The following is a 21,235-nucleotide window of genomic DNA, read 5'->3' as shown; positions in this document are numbered from 1 at the left end:
TTCCTTTTCACATATGTTCGTCCTCTGTTGTTCATGTTTTCGGGCTCTGGTTGCTCTTCTGATTCTCCTCATAGTTGTTTCTGACCTTTCTTTACTCTTTTGCTCTCCACTGTCTCAACTGTCTAATTGTTTCCCCCTTACAGATTTTCAACCTCCCATAGAGTCCTTCCTATCAGCCGCACTGTCTTCGCTGTGTATCACTTGACAGCACGCACACACACACACACACACACACACACACACACACTGTCTGTCACACATACATAAGGCAAAATGGACACACACACAACCACTGCATGTACAGACCACACACTGTTTTTTTTTTCATGCACACACGCACACACACACACACACACATTCATATACTCATTTAGTTACTCATCGAAACACACGTACACACACATACACACACTGGCTTTCACACTCAGACACACACTTGCAGGTGTCAGAAGGGACCAGCGGGTAGTGATGTTGCTTCTCTGCCTTTTCGTCGTCGTGGTAACCACATCCTGAGGAAACAAACGCTGACGGATCTCCCTCCTTTCAGCTATCTTTATCTCTCTGCCCCCCTCCTCCATCTATCGCTCTCTTTCCGTCTCTTAGACTGTCTTTATCACTCTCTCTGTCTCTTCTTGTCTTTCTTTCTCACCAAGCGCCCAATTAGTTTACTCTTGTCCTGTCTTTCTTCTTCTCTCTTTTGCTGGCTTTAAAAAAAAACTATCTCTCTCTCTCTCTCTCTTCCTCTATGTTTCTGTCCATTTCTCTTATCTGTGTATATCTCTGTTCTTTTCACTTACCACACCCCCTCCTTAAAACTCTCCTCCTTTTAACACTGCTTTCCTTTTTAAGATATTTATGCTGACTGTGACTAAAACACGTAAAGATGTAACATGCATTAAATCCCAGGAACTTTATAATTTGCTTAGTTGAAATAAACTTTCTTTTAACACCTTTAATTAATGATACAAACTGTATTTATTAACTACTACTTTGGCCGACCTTAGGTAATGTTAGTGTGTAAGGTGTGATATAGGTGTGTGTATGTGTGAAAAAGTGTCTTTCAGTACTCAGTTGTGTTTGTGCCTGTATATGAGTGCTTCGAAATGTGTGAATGTACCTGCGTACGTCTTTGGGTTACTGTGTGGCTTCATACAATATACTTTGTATGTGTGTGTGTTTGAGAAGAGGCAGAGGCGGCAGTGTAGATGTTTACCCGATCAAGATTCTCTACGGCTGAGTCAGCTGACAGGAAGTGAGACAGAATGAAACAGGAAGGAAGATGGCGACAAACGATGAGGTTCAGGGAACCCTCTAAACACCCTGTAGTCCCACCCACTCACCCACCACACACACATTTATATGGTATGCACCTGTAATACGCTAACCTGCTGTTAATACCATTGTTATGTCATATAACCTAAAAACACAAGCTCACACACACACATCCAACCTCAAACTGTATGCCACTGCACTGTACAGTACAGTACAGTACCACTACAGTAATAACAGTCATCACTCTGAACAACAACAGATCTAGTTAAAACCAGCATCAGAATATTTCACTATCTATGGTGAAAAAAGTACTGAGATACACTAAAAATATTACATAAAGACATTCCCTTTGAAATTTGAGCAGCAATGAAGTGAATCAGCGATTGGTGAAAATATTGGCAGTATTTTTAGGTTGGATGCGCTCCGGGTAATGCTACATCTAACTGCTTCACACACGTTTGTTATTTGGATACTCAAAAAAAGCAAAAAACTAAATATTTAATCACATTTTATATAACATATTTATCTGCATGGTTAAATTTGTGGGGTAAAAACAAATTTAAGGCATATAATAAACTATAGTATATTAGTGTATTTTGTAGTATAGTATGTATAATGTACAAGGTTAACTATAAAATGTACAAAGTAAATTTATAAAATCTTGCAAAATAGAAAAACTCAGGGGAAGCGTCAGGGCCTCCGAAATATTTGTATACTACTTGAGTTAAAGCACTTAATTACGCTCTACGTCCGGAAAACCCCATAAATATTGTATCAAAAATGACAGCATCTTTTGCTAACAATGTTGTGGCTATATCATTCTGTCAACAGTTCAGATCTCTAAATCTGCTACTTCACTTCACTTTTCCCTGAGCTATGATAACCTGAGGTTGACTTGATGCTCATCTTGGCAGGACATTTACAGCCCATGAAGTCCTGGGGCCCGTTTTACCAAAACTGCAACATGCTTTCTGTGATTTGCAACATGAAATCATTGTCTTGTTATTCAAAAGGACAAAATCAACTCACCAAGACAAACACCATACTTGCGACACGATACATGAACATTTGGGACGCTGTTGAACTCACAAATGCATCTATAATTTATGTGACACTGCAACCATTTGTGTTTGTGAAATGGGTCTGTTTGGATAAAAACGTCTTTCAATCCCACATGAGAAAAAGGCCCAAGTGTGTGTGTGTGTGTGTGTGTGTGTGTGTGTGTGTGTGTGTGAGAGAGAGAGAGAGAGAGAGATGGAGAGATAGAGAGAGAGAGAAAGAGAGAATGGAAAGGCCTACACAAGGCCTGTATTTGCATTAAATGTGCGTGTGTGCTTGTTGAGGATCATGTTAATGCTGAGGTCACCTGTACAGTGTGACTAAGTCTCATAGCTGGAAACCTCAACATTAACATGCATGATAGATAAAATAATGTGGTAACTACACACTTTGTGACACAGTGACCTCAATATTAGCATAGATTCTAACATTTTTATTAATATGTTAAATCGGTCATTATTTGAGGCTCAGGCTTGTTGTTTATATTGTACTGTCTATATCACATTATATTGAATGCAGCTATTTTATATCTGAACACTCGACAGTCAGTGCAAAGATTTACAGACATTTATATAAAAAATAATTAAGGTCGATCCCTGAGTCATCACATTGCTGTGGTGAGGAATGGAACACCACAAGGATTATTTATTACATATTTTCTGTTTTGACGCTTGTAACCAAACAGCATGCAGTTGTCTGATAGCTGTCGGTGAAGCTCTGCTCCTCCATAGTTTACTGGAACTGATCACGTACCTGAAAATGCAATAGAGCATGCAGAGCATTGCTGCGGTCAATATTACAGGGACTCTGGCATATTGCATGTGCATTACTTTGTGTAAATTAAATATAGTCACATATTATAAGATTAAACAACGTCATTGGCTGTTAATACAGAATAAAAATGTCACAAAAGCATTTAATGTGATAACATTTATGAGGAAAAGAATGTAAAGGGTTTTTTTGCAATGAAAACCTTCCAAAGCTAGTTCGGAGGCTTATTTCTGCACTTCACTAGAGTGCTAAAGGCTAAATGAGACTTGAATTAAAGTGGCTTCTTACACAGTTTTTGAACATTTTTCGTCTCCATTTATCAGAAAAAAACGCACCATGCCTTCTTTATACCTGTGTTTCTGAATGGAAAGCTTAACCGCTCAAAAATGAGTCTGTGTCTCCTGTGTGTGCATATTTGCATGTACTTGTGCTTTTGTGCGCACGAAACCCAGACAAGAAATGTGTGAATGAAAGGATGTGAGAGGATGGAAGGGGAGTGTGGAGGAGTGCGTACGGGGGAGACGCTTCTCTAGTTTTCTCTCAAATTCACCATAAAAAACCTTCGGGAGCAGAGGAGGGGGAACGAGAGCAGCACTTGTGGACTTTTTCTTCTTCGAACCCTCTCCATCTGACTTCTGTGACAGAGAAAAGAAGCAGTGACTGGCGGGAACAGAAGAACTGAATGGAAGAGACAGAAATTAAACCGCCACATAATGTGAAACACATAATAAAACACCCAACAGGCCATTTTGCTACGGTTATGTTTGTCGACAACCAGTGGTAAAATAAATATGTTTGTCGTAATGGATCATGCCCGTCGATCATATTGTGACAAATGATATTCCATGCTGACGATGTAGGTGTTTATTTTGTGGACCGTACAAGGTTAACATCAAGGAGAAGGCATGCTGGAGTATTAAATACCAAACACACACGCCAAACTGCTCATCGCACAAGAAGTGGTTGAAGGAGATTATATATTTTTTGAACAGGCTTTTCCTTTAATAAATGAATAACTTTATGCAAAAGTTTGAAGCTAAAATGCAACTTTGATTCAATCAGTTCAAGAGATTTCCCGCATTTGTTCACAATTTCAGAAAAAGTCATGAACGTGTGTTAAAGATGATGCTATGTCTAAAACAGACAACATACTGTCAGACAATAATGATTGTAGACAGAAAGTTGTGGGTTTTCATACCTTAACAACTGCATGTAATCATAGAAGAAATTGCTGATTTGTTTGAAAGTTTCAGCACAGTGAAAGTCTAGTTTCTGTGGTGTCGGGACCCCAGACAGTGAAGTACTAAAACAGCCATGTTGATATTTGATGTATTTTAAATAAACAGATATTCTATTCCTGCCGTTTATAACAAAAGAATAAAAGCAGGCCTGAAAATCACATTCAAGATTGACGACTCTTTAATTTTCACATTCACAAAAGAGTTTTTGCACCTGAAAAAGATCACAGGCCAAAAAAGCTTTAGAGACCCCACTGTGCATACACACGCCTACAGTACTACAGACTTCTAAAAGCTACTACAGGCTTCTTTCATTTAAAATGAGTGATATCAATCTGCACCACACAATGATTTTTTATCATTCACCAAAAAAGACTTATTACTGGTGGAGTTACACAATAGAGCACGTTGAGTCATTTGTTCCAACATTCACTGTTCCACAGTGGACATTAAGGGACATATTGACTCGCTTTGGATCATTTCACATACCGGACTGCACGTAAACAGTATTCCTGGTCCGTGGCGTTGATTTCATGGGGAGCGCTGACCAACTAAAAATGTTTTATGCCAATTTTTCAAGAGCCAAGAAAGTTATCAAGCATGGTTCCACAGTGACAAAGCATTTTAAACACAGTGTCATTTACAAACATGACAAACATGTAGAAATCCAACTTTACATTTTCTTTACTATTTACAAATTCACATACAACACAATATCGCACGAAGCTATTTGTTTAAAGTCAGTCATTAGTGTGTAATTATGTGTGATATAATGTCTATTGCCGTCCATTCAACTCAAGGTCAAAAGTAAACTAAGAAAAGTAATTAGCATATTATCATTTAGAGAACCTTTTATAAATATATAACCAGAATTAGTGAATTCACAATTTTTCTTTAACTTGCAACAGGATTCAAACTAATAATGGATTTGGACTTGCATTATGCTTACTTATATATTGTTGCGCCCGCACAAGTATATTTTGGATGGTATGCTATATTACTATAAATGTTGACTTTATCAGTGATACACTGTGACCATAGTGTTACTGTGGTGAATTTAGTGAATAAACAGAGTAAATTCATACATCCTTTGGTATAATATTAATTGAAATTGCATTATTCACAAAACACAAATGTCAGGGCTGAAAATAATTTGGTGTAAATATGATGCATCAAGTGACTGAAAACTGCAACAAGCATGTGGATCATGAATATCTGAAAAAGTCATGTTTCTCCAACCATTAAATGGAGTTGTACAAGTCTTCGTCTACGCTACTAGAGTATTCAACCGTTGGGTCCATCCCATAATCATGAACAATTTCTCTATTATGATCGAGTCTTATTTATCGTCTGTTAATGAAAAACAAAAGTTTCAGTTGATGTGAACACTTTTTCTTTTTGCTTCATGTGGAATAAATAAATAAATGCAACATTTGCAAGAGGAAGAGATTTTCAATTTGGTCATGTCCCGCTTTAACCATCAATTTATCAGACTGTTCTGTGCTTAATATGAAAGAGTTCAACCTTCTAGCTGCAATGCAGCAAACTTGAACTGAAACTGCATTGATTTCTTAATTTATTTAGAGGTAAGATAAGTAAAGATAAAATTATCGGCTCACACACTTCTGAAATCTGATGAGGAGTAATGATTACTCAGCGTTGAGGCAAAGCACCTCGTCTTCATATCGGCCCTCATACTTCATGTCTGCTGCTTTGATGAATGATTTTTTGGATACCATTTCCCTCTATCCTCCCTCCCAAATGTTCCTGTTGCTTTAGTTTTAAACTCAACATTTGTATATCTACGACAGCTACTACCACAATAATAAGGCAATAATACAGCCAAGCAATTGAAATATATGTACATCGCCCGGACTGTTATACAACTTTAAATCAGTCATTATATTTATTTTACATTTAAACTTCATTGTCAAAGTGCAACAAACAAATCTCTACAAAATGACTGACATTAAGTGAAAGTATATATATATAAAAACATTTAATTAAATGCTGCATGAGTACTCGCTCCCTGTATGACACAGCTAATTGATTTCAGAGGTTGCATCAAAGTATAAGATTATTTGTGCGTGTTTAAAGCATGACAAGTGATTATAGGTTATACACACACATACACACACACACACACACACACACACACACACACACACACACACACACACACACACACACACACACACACACACACACATTTCCTTGAAACAACAATAGCGTAAAGGAACATTTCTGTGTATTTCTAATGAAGTATGGAAAGGACACATTTTCAAATGCGTATCGCTCAGACTACTGATGTCAATTATAAAAAAAATGAAGCCACAGCTGTAAGTCTGAATAGAACAGGCCAAACCTGCATGTATGTGTGAGAATAAGACTAGAGAGGGAGGCTGCCAAGAAGCCTGCAATAACATTTAAGGAGATACAGGGCTCCATGGTTGTGAGGGGAGACACCATATATACAACTGTTTTCCGGATGCTTCATGGCAAAGCTAGTGGCAAAGTGAAAACCACTGCTGAAAAAATGTCACCTGACATCTGAGTTGTGTTTCTCAGAAAGCATGTGGGAAACCAAATGTAGAAGGTTCTTTGGTCTGATGGAACCATAACTGAACCTTTTTTGGTGTTGGATGTAGAATTTAGTGTGATCTAAATGCAAAATTTCAAGAGATCCTGGTGGAAAACTTGAGAAACACAATGTTCTCCAGCCAGACAACAACCCCAAACACAAAGCCAAAAGGAAGAGAAACAACAAAGTTTATGCCGTACGCAGGCCAAAGTCAGAGTTCTGATCTCTGATCACACAACTCAACAGAGGTTGAACACTGAAAAAATGAATGAGGAAAAGATTTCAGTGTCCAAATGTGTAAAGCTCATGTAGACCTATCTACAAACACTATAGGCCTCTAACTATTGCCACAAGTGCGTCTACTGCACATAAAGTTAAAGATAGCGAATACATATGTTAACACTTAGTTTGTTTTTTGGTATGTTGGGTTTTATATTGGAGGCCCATTAACTTAATACTATATGATGAATATATGACTTTATGTAATCTTGAATTCCTTCTTTGTCTCTGGAAATCACTGAAATGCACTACAACCCTTTGCACCCCTCTTCCTTTTCCTCATTCTAAGCCGTTCTAGACAAGAAGATGAACACTGTTCAAAAGGAAACAACTTGACTTTTTTTTGATTTCTCAAGCTGTGATTGTCATTTCGAGGTGTGACCATTAAAAGCCTTTTAATGTGTTTTGAATTTCGGGCCTTTGCTGGCACAGACGTACGACTAGTTTTGCTTCGTAGTACAAAACACATGAGCGGTTGTTGCCCCCGTTTTGTCTGCAGATGTCAAAGGAGGTCACAAAATCGGAGAGGGACAAAAATAGCAACAACAACACAAACTCTTCTCCTCCTGTTTTGTCCACCCCACTTAAATCAACAAGGGTAGACTGAATATTAGAAACCCTCTTTGAAAATGAGATGGTGCATTTCAATGGGTTAATCCTCACATTTAAAATTTAGAATTAAACACAATAGAGCTGCATTATAAACTACAGTCTCCAAAATATCCACACGGTTATATTATCACCTCTGTTAAAGAGTTTCAACATAAACCTACGATGTGTATATTCACAGTAGTATCAAAACGAAATGCTTAGAAAATGAATGAAATGAATGGCTTCTATGGTTCAAATATGATGTGGGCCTGTTGCTGGTGGATCCATGCAGGACATGTTTAAGCTCAATGTGGGTGATGAGTATTTTCTATCATATCCATGATTTCTCCCACAGAGTGTTCAACAGTCATTGCATGGTTTTAAGTCTCTCCGTGATAAGAGACTGTTTGGTGTAAATGCTAATGTGGTGCGGGTAAAAATGATGAAATAAATAAAATAGATAATGTCAAGGCTCAGCTCTCAGAGGGAAATCATACTGTACATTTTGTCATGATTTTGTATCTACTTGTGCAATAGACATCTTTCTAAGGTATTTTCTGTACATGGACGTTCCATGAGCACATTCTTAGATGAAATGCCACTTTCCTAGTCTTTTGACAGATTTTGGAGCCAGTAATTTAAAAAAACCCAGACGTGTTACAGTTCATTATCGATCTCAAAGCACTGAATGCATAAATTATTACAGATCTTTGCCTGATTTTAACTGGCAGCAGCTTCTTACGCTTTCCTTTTTTGGCACAATATACATCGCAGCTGTCTGATTGCAAACCCTTAAATTGTAGTAATATTTTTCTCATCATCCCTTCAAATCTGTACTTTCAAACACAATTTCAAGAGCAAAGGTTAAGTTAATAAAGTTAAAAAAACAAACAAAATGTGTCAAATGATGCCAAGAGCAGGCCTCTTGGGGGACATGTGTGTTTCAATAGGGTGCTGATACTGCTAATGTAAGGTGCCTGGATTGTTAATCATACTCCTTTTATTTCTTAAAAGAAAAAATGTAACAAAATATATTCTTACCTGTCAAGTTGTCATTACGAAGACAGATGTGTCAGTGTCAAACGCAAGTGTGTATGGTCTGCTGGTAGGCCGACATGTGTATGAGAAGGGGGAGGAGAGAGAGACAGAGCGAGAAAGAGAGGGAGAGAGAGATGTAGTTTCACCAAAGGTAATCGGCCCGCTGTCGCTCTTTGAGTTGCTCTCTCAGCCTTTCATCCACCTTGTCATAACGCCACTATGTGTGTTACGAGCTGTGTCATAGTGATGCTGGAAACAGAAGAAAAACACCGAAGTGTGTCGCTTCATCGTCACACACACACACACACACACACACACACACACACACACACACACACACACACATACACACAAACACACACACACACACACACACACACACATACACACACACACACATACACACACACACACACACACACACACACACACACACATACACACACACACACACAAACACACTTTCAGTTTGAGTGGGGTTTTTTTCCTCCTCTCTAATCCCTCTTTTACTCTTATGGTTTCTTTTAGTTTTAAAGGGCCACACACACACACACACACACACACACACACACACACACACACATACACACACACGCCACGGCCACACATACTTAATGTCCCACACAATAAGAAAACCACATACATTACATGTTCATCATAACCAAACAAGTTAATCTGAAAAGCGGTTGGTGAAAGAAGACATGCCTTTGCAGATAGTTGAGGTCTGATGTCAGAATGGTCAATTTTCACACAAGACAAAATGAGCTCAGTTTTTGAGTGGATGAGTTTTTTTCTTTTTGCTCCATTGTACCAGAAAGTCCAGGTCCAATGCAATGGTGCAGCTCGGTTCTAGTTTCTTTCGTGAAAGCTTATGTTTTTTTGTGTATCAGCTGCACCGAATACAGATACACAACCAAAGATCAGATGTCAATAAATGCATGCTAATGAGTCTGACAATAAGGCAATTTTACAATTTAATATGCAAGGTTGGTTATAAAAGGAGCATTTTAAAGTAACAGACACAACAAACTGTAAATGCCAGTATCAATATTGCTAATTTTATTCAACATTTATTTGAGAATATGCACCTCTAAAAAACTATCACTTAACATAACAAGGGCCTTAAAGAAATAGTTTAACTTTAGTTTGACAATAGTTTGGGATTTTTTGCTTCCTTGCTGAGAATAAGAGGGGAAGATTGACACCATTTTTATGTTTGTTTGGTACATATGAAGCTACTGCCAACAGCCTGTTAGCCTCGCTTAGCATAAAAGCTTGAAAAAGCTAGTCTGACTCTGTCCAACGGTAACAAAATCTACTCACTACTTCATTAATTATCATCTTATATCTTGTTTGCTAACGCTACAAAAACCAAGGCAACAGTTTGTGGTTTTACACAGCGTCAATTACTGCTGTGAAGTATTTCTTGTCGTCACAGTAAGAAAAAGACTTCCGAAAGACACAGCTAAGAAATAGTCAAATGTAATGAACAAATGACACACTGTATGAGGTGTCAACTAATGAGCTTTAAAGGTATTAGTAAGCAGATTTTATCACAACTGGACTGAGCCAGGATAGTAGTTTCATCCTGTTTCCAGTTTTATGCTAAGCTAAACTGACCGGCTGCTGGCTGAAGTTCTATATTGCACAAAAAAGGCAGAGAATTGTCTCTTAGCAACAAAGCGAATGATCACATTTACCAAAAATAAAAAACGCTATCTTCATGTTAGGCCTGCTGCCCTGTCATGAAAAATGCACTTGTGTCAAAATAGATTTTCAGGACATTGATATTTCAGCTTTGAGTGATATTTTGTATATTCTTAAATTATTTACCACAAAGCAAGGCTGGAGTTTGGTATAATGCATCTTAGTAAAACAGCACAGAATGCACAGAGCTTGGGATTAATTGGGGTTAATGCTGTATTATTATTGAAGCTTTTCACACAGTCGGTTGTGTTATATGCCTTGGTTTTAAATAAAGCTGAACACAGTACACAATTAACCCACAAGCGCACATAAAGAACACAGTGAAGACTGTTCAAGCTGAGAAAGCAATCAAAAGAAAGAAAGGTGAATAAATTAAATTAAATTTGAAAAGAAAAGGAAGAAAAACACAGTCCTGCCCAATAGCCACTTTAGACTGTTAGTCTAAGAGCTGTCTGATGCGAAATTAGTTATAAAACTGACTTCTGCAAGAAAGTCAATAAGGAAGACGACATCACACATAAAATCTTGAAATTTGTCCTTCAGAGCATGCTTTATTCTTTCGACATGGATTACACCTGACAAGTCATTTAGCCAACGCTGTACTGAAGGTGGTTCTGATGTTTTTCTTTGCTGTTAAAAGACCAAAAGTGCTATAGGGGGTTGGTAAATGCCCATCAGCTCCTTTTTGCCTTGGGGTTCCCCACTAGGTCAGTCCGTTTGTAAAAAGAATGAACAGTAGTTCCAGTAAAGTTATCTATTCTGACGGACTGATGATAATAGTGAATGGAAGACAAAGGGAGAGGACTTGAGGTTCAAAAACATGAAGGTTAATTCGTCCGTCTCTCTCTTCAAAAACTAAGCTTGATGTGGCCTTGAGTGAGACACAAAACCTCAAAATGAGCCAGTTAAGCTGCAAATTAGCAAACAGCTCGTAATGGTGTGAAACCGTATGAAGCAGGGTTTTGGTGAAACTGAGCAAAACGTGGTGAACCTACTTTTATAGAAATGTTTAAACACTGTCAGCCCATTCCAAACCCTAACCCTAACCCTAACCCAGCCCATTACTAATGGAGCAACATATGAAAGCACTGATCACTGGAAATTAAAACATTATTTGGTGATGTAACTGATCAGAATATATGCTGCAACAAGAGCTTTGGAAACACGCTTTTCCACATGTATAAGTACCTAGGGTGGTATATTAATAGTTAGGTTAGTGTTAATAGTTAATAGGGTGGAGTGACTTGGTTTTTTCTTGCTTTATGAATTTACAATATTCTGTTTTCACTCAGTTTTCCATCATGAAGTGACATGTTAGAGCTGTTGGATTACTGTGGTTCAACATAATTCGTGTCTCCGCAGAGCTCCATGAAAGCCGATTAAAGGTCATGTAACTTCATGTCACCGTAATGTAAAGGGTGTGTGTGTGTTTAAGACTCAGACTGAGAGTCAGTCATGAGTGTGCATGGCGGTGGGTGAGACGGTGGTTGAGTTTCACAGTGTCGTGGGGGTGAGCAGAGAGGTGCCGAGACGAGCTCTGATTCCCGGTATCATCAACTTCAAACCTCCCCTGTGATACCGCAGCAACACGACGGCTCTGTATTGTAACAAGACCCTGAAACTCTGCTGAGAATTACCTCAAGATTCACCTGTTCCAGGGACTGTTTGACATTTTTGTGAAAAGGATGGTTTGAATATTGGTGTTTTTTTGAATGAGATCGATTACATCACACAGGGAAGTAGAGCGAAACTGTTCAGAAACCATCGATAGAACTTTATTTCAGCATGGGATGAGATTAGATTGCAAACTGTTCATTTATGTTAGTTAATATATAAATGTATATATTATAAATGTTGATTCTTCCTATGTGCTGTATGCCTATAGATGACTTTAATGATCTGTTCCCCCTCTTGTAAATTATAAACATATGAATAATAAAAAATTATATAAATGTTTTTAGGGTTTTTTTTTTCTTTTACATTTTTCTTTTCTTTTCTTTTAGTGTCATACCAGTTGGTGTGGAACTGTCAAACAATACAATACGAAGTATTCCAATGAGACATTTGCAAAAACAATATATTTTTCAATAATCACGGCAAATAGTGTAATGAATAAATAGGACACTGTTACTTTAAAGGGAAAAAACTACTTTATTCAAGAAAAGTACTTTCTAAGAGGTGATTTAATAGTAATTGATCGTCTGTTAAAGTGATTTGAAGATAGTGAGAGGAGTTTTTCTCTATATATCTTTGTCTCTTCTAAATTCTCTGTTATTAAACGTCATGGACAAAGAAGTACTCCTAACTTTAAACAAAGGAAAATTGTAAATACAATTTCAAAAGACTATACTAAAAGTCAAAGTTTACATTTGAAAAAAGTAAAACTTTTAAATGAGTTTCATTCAAGTTTCATTAACATTATTAAGAATAAAAAGATAGTTCACTCATTATGCGGAATGGCTTCTTTTACAATGCATTCTTACTATACGCAGCACGTTATTTTATTGTAATATTATCACTATTATTACTTCCTCATTATTACTTCCCAGGTGCTGGAAAGTTCAATCTATAATACTTATAGTGTGTTGTAGTAATATAAGTGTTGGTGTGTTTTGGATGTAAAATTATGTTTTGCAGTGACCTGAAACTGTAGCTGTAAAATAAATATTATGGTGTATAAAGGACCATATGTCCCTAAGACATGTATTAGTCTATATAAGCAGTGATGAAGCATAAAATGTGGATAATATGGTAAAAAGTAATGACCTCAAAGCGTTACATAGGTGCAGTATACTGCAGCGTACTGCGTTTAAGCTCTATTGATGAAAAGCAGGGTCGTCCCTTCATCTCAAGGCAGACACTGCAAACCTCAGGCTGAGTTCCAGCTCATACAGGGTTAAGGGAGTAGTTATGTACTTACTGTCAGCCAAAGCACAGACAAAACTGCAGAGACTGTGTGTCTGATTAAGATACAAAAGCTTGAATCATTTACAGTAATTGTGCTCTTGTTCCCGCTTTTGCTCTCCTTGTGTCATTGTGCCAGAACGTCTCAATCTTGATTTGAAACATAACAGCAAATAAATGGTGTTGATAACAAAACAACCTGCTTAATCATTTTATCTTTTAGATGTATGTATAGCAGGTTCCTCTTGTGGCTAATGTAGATATACTGTATTTGAGCATGACTCAGCCCTAAAAGATCTATATATTCTATAGCATTCTTCATTCAGTAATTGAAAGGAATTAACTGAGGTTTTCACATGTGTACAGTTTTTCTCACAAAGGGTCCCAGTGAATCCAGACCTTTTATACAAGATCAATTATAAGAAAGAAACTGTGGAACATAAAATACATATGGAAAGTTACACTGATTCATGTATCAGTTAATGTTGCTCTCAAAATCACTAATTTCAGTAGAATAATTTCAAAAACCACAATGAATCATTCTATTATGAGGAAAGTGGTATCAGAGGTATTTCAACAGGTGTAAACTGTAAGTTAGCATGGGCGAAGGTGTTGTTTAGTATTTAACAAAGACATTTTCAGTGCTAAATTTCTTTATAATGTGACATTTTACAAAGGGGCTCATAAGTGTTGGAGTATGACCCATTTAGTGAAACTCGTATGTGCACAACGTACTTTTTTGAGTTGGGTAAAATGGGCCTATAAAACCTATCTGAGGATGATGATAAAATACAGAGACGAGCTTCCTCTGTTAACATCTGTGACACACTTACACACACACACCTGTATGTACTGAAAATAGTGAACGTCTCATTTGATATTATCTTTGGCATAAAGAATGGGACTTTCTAAACACGGAAACATGAGGAGTAGGCAGGAGTCGGTACAGAACTTTCTGTTTATTCAGTTCAGTTGACAGATTTGATGTCATTTGTAACAGTTTTGTTTAATAGCACTCTTAAAATAAAGTTGAAACCACAGTCAGAGTCACACATATTCAAAAGTTAACTTGTTTTTCCTGTGCGATACATGCCTTTCAGTGACAAAAAAAAAACCCTCAAAACTGTTAATACAACAGAATCTCTTAAAATTCATCATAAAAACCCCACAAGGACTGCTTAAGAAATGCCCCAAGAACATGAATGGAATGTCTGTCACATATGTGGACGATGGACTGGTAGTCAACAAAAACAACAAAAAGACTAAGATGCTCATTTGAGGAGTGCATTTCTGAGAGGCCCGCATCTTTTCCTGACAAAAGTAACCTAAAAAAACGTTATAAAAAACTAAAAACAACATGTACTGGCCAACATTTAGATTTTTCATGAACTGTTCTGTCTAAATAAACTGAGAAAGTCGTAGATGTAAAAAAGGATGTCCTGTATTTTTTTGAATATACCACCTTATGCCTTCAGAATTAGGACCGACTAGTTTCTTTTTTCTTTTTTAAAAACAAGTCTAAATCTACAGGTGGCATTTGTATTGTGTGGCGCCATCTTTAGCCCATGTAGGGGAACTTCAGCAAGACCCCTTGTCCCGGTGCCAATTCGAGTTTATCCAGGTTGACTGTGGATTCTGCCTCCAGGGCCGAGTCAGTTGACAGATGGACAAGGGCTGTGGCTGGCAACTTTACTTCTTCTGCAGGAAAAAAGAACATGGTGTTAAAAAAAATGGATCTGTTGCTGTTTGTTACTGTATTAGACTGTGATTTTTGACCTCCTTCTGTTAAACAATGGTGAATAATTACAGATGGAGATCAAACATCTTGAGACATATCTTCAGTTCTGTTGAACTTGCCTGTAGGTGCCAGTTTGAATGTGACTGTCTCAGACTTATTTCCCAAGTTGACAGCTGTTATGTATCTCTCGCTCTGGTCCCACAGACGGAGGAAAGCGAGGGAGTTGGGGGAAGAGTGGAGAGAGTAGTAATCGCCGTGGAGGAGAGAGCGCTCTTTGCCCCGCATTTCACTGAGGGTTCTGAACCACTTCCTTACAGCAACATGCTCTTTCCGCTCAGCCTGTAAATGTGAGAAACGAGGATTTTAATTTTTTTAACAAACAAAAGATAAGTAAAAATATTTTTGTCAATTCAATTTGTCGACACCGACATTCAATGCAAACACAATCTTACCTCAGCAGTCTCATTAACAACAGCTCCTTCAGCAGGGTCCTGCAGGTCCCAAACCATGTCGGGAGATTTTTCACCCTGATGAGGGAACATAGGAGTGAGGTTACACTCTTCAACGGTTGTAAGGTTGTTGAAACATTTAAAACACCTGTTTGTTTTAGTTTTTTGCTTACCTGTGACTTAAGGCCGATCTCGTCTCCGTAGGTAAACACCGGGGTTCCGGGCATGGTGAACAGCAGGAGCTGGTATAGACGGATCAGGCTCTGAGAAACTGCCTGTTTAGACAGCTGGTCCAGTTGGGCAGCACCGAGACCCCAGCCCACATTTCTTTGCACAGTGTGAAGAGCATCCATGTCCTTGATGTAGTCAACACCTGCAGATATTTAGGTCCAATTATCACAGGTGATGCACCATTTTACAACAACAGGTTGGTGTTTATACAAGAATTGACATGTGTTAGTTCTTCATTAACACGCTAAGAAAGTAAACATGGAGGAACGGGATAAGAAGATGGGTATTTTGTAGAAAAACACTGCATAAATAACAGCATAAGCTTTCTTACTGTGCAGAAGGAGGGTGTTTCATTTATGATCAACAGAATGATGTGTGGTTCAATACAAATATATATAGAATAATGAATGAAAAATCTAAATGACTGTAATCTGTTCAAAATATTGCAATATTTTGTATATCATATAGCAGAAAGCAGCCAGAATCTAAAATAAAAAAGATAAACACACACACACAAACACACAACTGTGGCAAGACAAACAAGCCTACCTCCTTTGTTGTTGTTGAGCAGGTCAGACAGGACGAGATCGATGCCTGTGGTATTGACAAGCTCTGACACTTCTGTAGCTGTACTAGCCTCAACCACACCCATCAGCAACCTGAGAGAAACAGTGTGGTAAAATTAGTCCCAGCACAGAGCAACAGAGCAGGCAGGGAAAGACATTATACTACTGATACTGTTTCAGCCAGTTGAAAAAAAAGGAATAATAGTCATAGATTTTGCATTTTGAAATAACCTCCTTTAAATGTTGAAGTCTGACTTAAAAGCTTATTTTGTGTCATTCCTCAAACTCTCCATAGGGTGTCGCTTTACCATGTTAGATTGTCAGCGCCACTGGTCTGTGGGAACCTTCCTTGTTGATCTGTCTCTCCCTGACTCCCACCCACAGCCCCCTGTAGCGCTGGAATGCTTTTTATCTCCGCCTTTTACTGATGCTTCTAAAATAACATCCTAACCTTCCTAAGACAATTCAGTCCAACAAATTCCCCTAAACCACACACTAAATCACACCCAGTTAGACTCGAAAAACTTGCCATTCAAGGACTTCTATAATAACAAACTGGTTTAAAAATGGTTTTCTATGTCCGCAGGAAAATAGCTAAATTTATTCAAAAGTCTTGCAAATTAGTGTTCCTGCACAGATTTATCTACTTGTGCCCAACCAAAGGAGGTCAAACAGTGGCAGCTGTTGTTACCTATTTGGAGTGTCCTCAGTGCGGTTGCCCTGGACGGCGGCCTGAAACTTTGACCAATCAGGAGACAAGGAGGCCTCTTGGAAGTCAGATATCTTGATGCCATCAACACCCAAGTTCAGCCAGTACTCTGCTGCAACCTGGAGGAGAACATGAGAACTTTAGCGACTGTCCAATGACATAGCAGATGTAGCTCACTTTCACACATTTAAAGTCAGCAAATGAAGGATGGCAGTAAATATAGGTTTGTGTCCTACCTTGACTCTCTCCACCACCTCAGTAAGTTTGTCTTGTTGGAACCAGTGAGCAGATCCCAGGTAGTTTGGAGTCAGGTCAAGCACCACAGAAATACCTAAGAGGAAATGCAGATGAAGAAGTTTGCTTACAACACCTGAAACTGATCAGTCCAAATCCTCACAAAATCTAGCAAACATAACATATGTAACTGTGAATGAGCCAACATTGCTGATTCATTTAAAAAAAAAAAAAAAAAAAAGTTGTGTGATATGACATACCCTTCTTGTGGGCCTTTTCCATTACAGCAACCAGGGCTTGCTTTGTTCCATGGGTCGGGTCGACCTCTTTCAGATCCAGGGTCTCTAGCATATCAGCCTGGACAGTGTGAAGAGGGCCCACAACCACAGCTTTCACCTTCAACTGGTTGATCTCGTCCAGCTTTTTCTCAGCATCTAGTGACAATAGAGAGAAAAGAGAGTAGAATGAAATGTCATGCATGTGGGAATTTCACACTGGGGAAAGACAACAGGAACAGATATGTGAAAAGGTATCAGGGTCAAAGAGTAAGGAGGAGAGGACAGAAGGTTGGAGAAATTTCAATGGTTTAGGAAAAAAAAAGAAAAGGAAACTTAGGGGTGAATACTGCTGCTCTTTTCTGCTAGGTATTGACTCAAGGCAAGAGCATGTGAATAAACCCCCCTCCCCTCCCTACACCCTCTGCTGGCCATGTGAAGTCTGAGTACAAGGAGGTCCTTTATGTGAAAACAGCACCAAGTCACGTGCGGTTTTTGGAATTTTGCCCAGGGCCTGTTGGAAACCCGAGTGCACCCTAGTAATTCACTTTAACAGCAGTACAACCAGTCCTCCCTCTCTGCCTCTTAAAAAAAGAAAACCTATATGGTTTAAAAAACTAATGAAAATGAAGCTGAATAATTATGACAGTCTCTTTAAGTAGCATTTGATGAAAATATAAGCCTAAAAGAAAAAATCTAAAAACATATATATCTTCAACACATAAAAAACTGTACAGAGTTGCTCAACCTTAACCTCTAATCGGAGTAATCAAGATGTGAAAGAAATGACTCGTAGTTTTTTGCGTCCTTTAGACTTTGAGTCACTCAGTATCCACCTAGTCAGCACTTCAGTATCAAGCCGGCTGTAACAAGCCAAGCAGAACTAAGGAAACCATAGACCTAGTCACAAGACTTGTGAATAAGTGTGGGCTACCACAGCAAGACCAGAGCACTTTGTAAAAAAAAAAAAAAAAAAAAATCACTTAAAGTTGTTTTGCTTTGAGTTTTCTGCATAAGGACCACAACAGTATAAATAAAGATGAGCATGGAAACAGCAGCAAGACAGGGCGTTAGGAACAAAAGCAATAGTCTATACTCTACCTGCCATTCCACCAGAGAAGGACATGAAGTTAGATATCTGGTACAGAGGTCCTTGGTTCCACCAGTTCATCTCAGGGATGGGTTTGCAGCGAGGGGCCTGAACTATGATCACTATTGCTCCAGCCAGCATGCCCACCCAGCCCAGCCAAAACAGGACAAGAAGCACCCAACGCGTCCTCACCCATCTAAATAGACATGAATAACAGCAGGGGAGAAAATGTTAAAGATGACTGTTGATTTTATGCCACATAAAAACACAAGACTTGTATCAGATGTGTGTTTTTAGGAAGTGTTGACCAGCAGCTTACCCTGGAGTGCCAGCAACCTTCATCAGCTCCTCTTTAGACAGGCCGGTGAATGTGACCTCCTCCTCAGGGACCTTCAGCTTGACGCTGCCATTTTTCTCTCCACCAACAGCCTGGACGTCCCCTGTCATGGGCTGCTTCTCAGGGTCCAGCTCATTGAGCTCTACATCTTTCATGTCAATCTCAGCGTTTTTATCCATGGTGGATTCTGTTAGTTTGATAGAGATTGAGAAACAGGGGGGTTGGATAAAAGAAGAAAATTACACATTGTCAAGTTAGTTTGACCTCGTCTCCTCTCTAGGTCAGAGTGTTGGGCCCTGAACACAAAAAACTACTATTCAGAGAAACTCATACAAAAGTTTTAATTTGTGATGGAGTTGCTAGGTAACTTTAAAAGTTGCAAACATCTTTAACGGCGGAGGAAAACCTAAGACGAAGGAAAATTAATACAACCCGATATAATTAAACACTTTATAGCATTTTACATTCATAACATTTGTTTCAGTAATAAAACATTAAAACTAGGCCTATTGACACAATTCTTGGAAAGGTGCGTTACTACTACCGGTGTGCTCGGTACATGTCTGATGAAATCGCGCCTGATGGTTGCAGGACTACATGGTAATCCCAGATCCCGCCGCAAATCTCGCGAGAGTTAACACTTAACCTCAATTCATGGTCTTTACAGGTGCCTGACAAAGACTTTTGTTTTGTTTTTTTGTTCCTTAAACTAACCAGATATTAACCACACTTCATTTAACACAATTATTTTATACAACGCTCACAAATCTCGCGAAAGTTACCGTTTAGACCAAATTAACGGCGTAATCAAGGCAAACAACCTAACCTTCACAATAACTTATTAAATCGTTTAGAAATTACGTCTGATTTAAGTATTTATTTCTAATTAAGTATTTTGTTTTGCAGCCAGTTGTAGACAATTGCTACGATTCATTGTACTATGTATCATTATTATTAGTGCACCGGAAGACTATTGTAACGTGAGCGGTTGATGATAGGCTATTGTTATTTGACTGGTTCTTTAAATATTTGTTTAAAAATGTGTTTTAATCGTATAAACTGAAATATTAAATTCGTGTGTGGAATAAACTTCAGCTCCAGTCTAACACATCGACTTGGACCAACGCCGAAAAGTTTGATGAAATGAGTCCCGTGTCACAAATGATGACATGGAGACTAGTTTACGTCAGACTTTACGCACAGGCACGAGGCATTGAGTTGTATTTTCCTTTACGTCTAAAACACACACTAAAATAAGACGTGTTTAACATATTCTTCAATGGCTGTAAATCCAGTGAGATATAAGAAACATTACCTGTTGAAAGCAGTATATAAATCCGTGTGGTTCTCTTTATTCTTTGTCAGTCCTCGGTCTCTTCTAATCTCATTACACAGAGGCTCGATCGTATTTGTAGCTGCCTGTTTCTCTCTCTCCGCCTACAGAGGGAGGATCACTAATCTCACCCTGCCTCTATCTCTGTCTGTCTCGTATCCCCAGAAAAGCAGAACACACAAACAAACAGACAAACACACATTAGATTACATCCTTTTCCCCTATAAGCACTCTTGTTCATGTAGGAAATACAATGTATATGCTCTGCTTAAAATAACATGATTAACACATATAAAACTAAAGTATGAATACTCATGTGTATAGCCTATCAATTTTGTGTGGGACTTCTGGGTATAAAAAATACATATACATAAAACATAAACATGTATAGAGATAGCCCTTCTCTTATGTTCCTTCTTTCCTGTTTTCTTCTCTATTTTTTAAGTGCAATCATCTTTATTGGATCTGTACAAAATAATGAATGTTGGTGTAATAAACTTTTCACTTTTTCAGTCAGTAGGCCTATACATTTGGTTTGATTTTTCACTGCTTCAAAAATGTTAACTTAAGATCTTATTTTGAGCTATATTAGTTGAAAATGACTAAACTAAACTAAACTAAACTTAACTGTAGGCCTAAGTATCATTTACCAGTACAGTATGTTCAGTACATGCTCATGATTGTTGTGTCTGTTTTTACACAGCTGAAACATTTGCCCCAGTTTCTACAGAAGAACAAGACATACAGGTCTATAATATTACTTTGCCTGGGGCTGCTGTGGGGTTGATAAATAGGGGTTAAAAGAGATTATATGGAGGTGAAACACAGTTGCT

At 38.2% G+C, this 21,235-nt stretch overlaps 2 protein-coding genes across 2 annotated transcripts in view; both read right to left on the bottom strand.

Moving 5' to 3' along the window:
• ppp1r14bb (protein phosphatase 1, regulatory (inhibitor) subunit 14Bb) overlaps positions 1-21,235 on the bottom strand; it is a 244,621-nt gene that overhangs the window by 144,802 nt on the left and 78,584 nt on the right. The window lies entirely within an intron of this gene.
• On the bottom strand, positions 14,381-20,497 carry slc3a2a (solute carrier family 3 member 2a). The gene is made up of 11 exons (XM_053342921.1): positions 20,385-20,497; positions 19,052-19,256; positions 18,744-18,928; positions 17,628-17,801; positions 17,370-17,464; positions 17,116-17,252; positions 16,408-16,517; positions 15,801-16,000; positions 15,631-15,705; positions 15,298-15,517; positions 14,381-15,138 (listed from the first exon to the last, which is right to left on the bottom strand). The coding sequence occupies exons 2-11, from the start codon at positions 19,246-19,248 to the stop codon at positions 14,999-15,001; spliced, it is 1,533 nt and encodes a 510-aa protein (XP_053198896.1). The 5' UTR covers positions 19,249-19,256; positions 20,385-20,497; the 3' UTR covers positions 14,381-14,998.

This window comes from Scomber japonicus, chromosome 22 (genome assembly GCF_027409825.1).
Source record: "Scomber japonicus isolate fScoJap1 chromosome 22, fScoJap1.pri, whole genome shotgun sequence".
Taxonomy (NCBI): Eukaryota; Metazoa; Chordata; class Actinopteri; order Scombriformes; family Scombridae; genus Scomber; species Scomber japonicus.
This window is presented reverse-complemented; position numbering and strand designations above follow the sequence as displayed.

Coding starts and splice junctions, on each gene's coding strand:
- slc3a2a (XM_053342921.1), bottom strand. CDS start 19,248: ATGGATAAAAACGCTGAGATTGACATGAAAGATGTAGAGCTCAATGAG. Junction 17,802..18,743: donor CTTCTCTGGTGGAATGGCAG/GTAGAGTATAGA, acceptor TATTGTCACTAG/ATGCTGAGAAAAAGCTGGAC. Junction 15,139..15,297: donor ATTCAAACTGGCACCTACAG/GCAAGTTCAACA, acceptor TTTTTCCTGCAG/AAGAAGTAAAGTTGCCAGCC.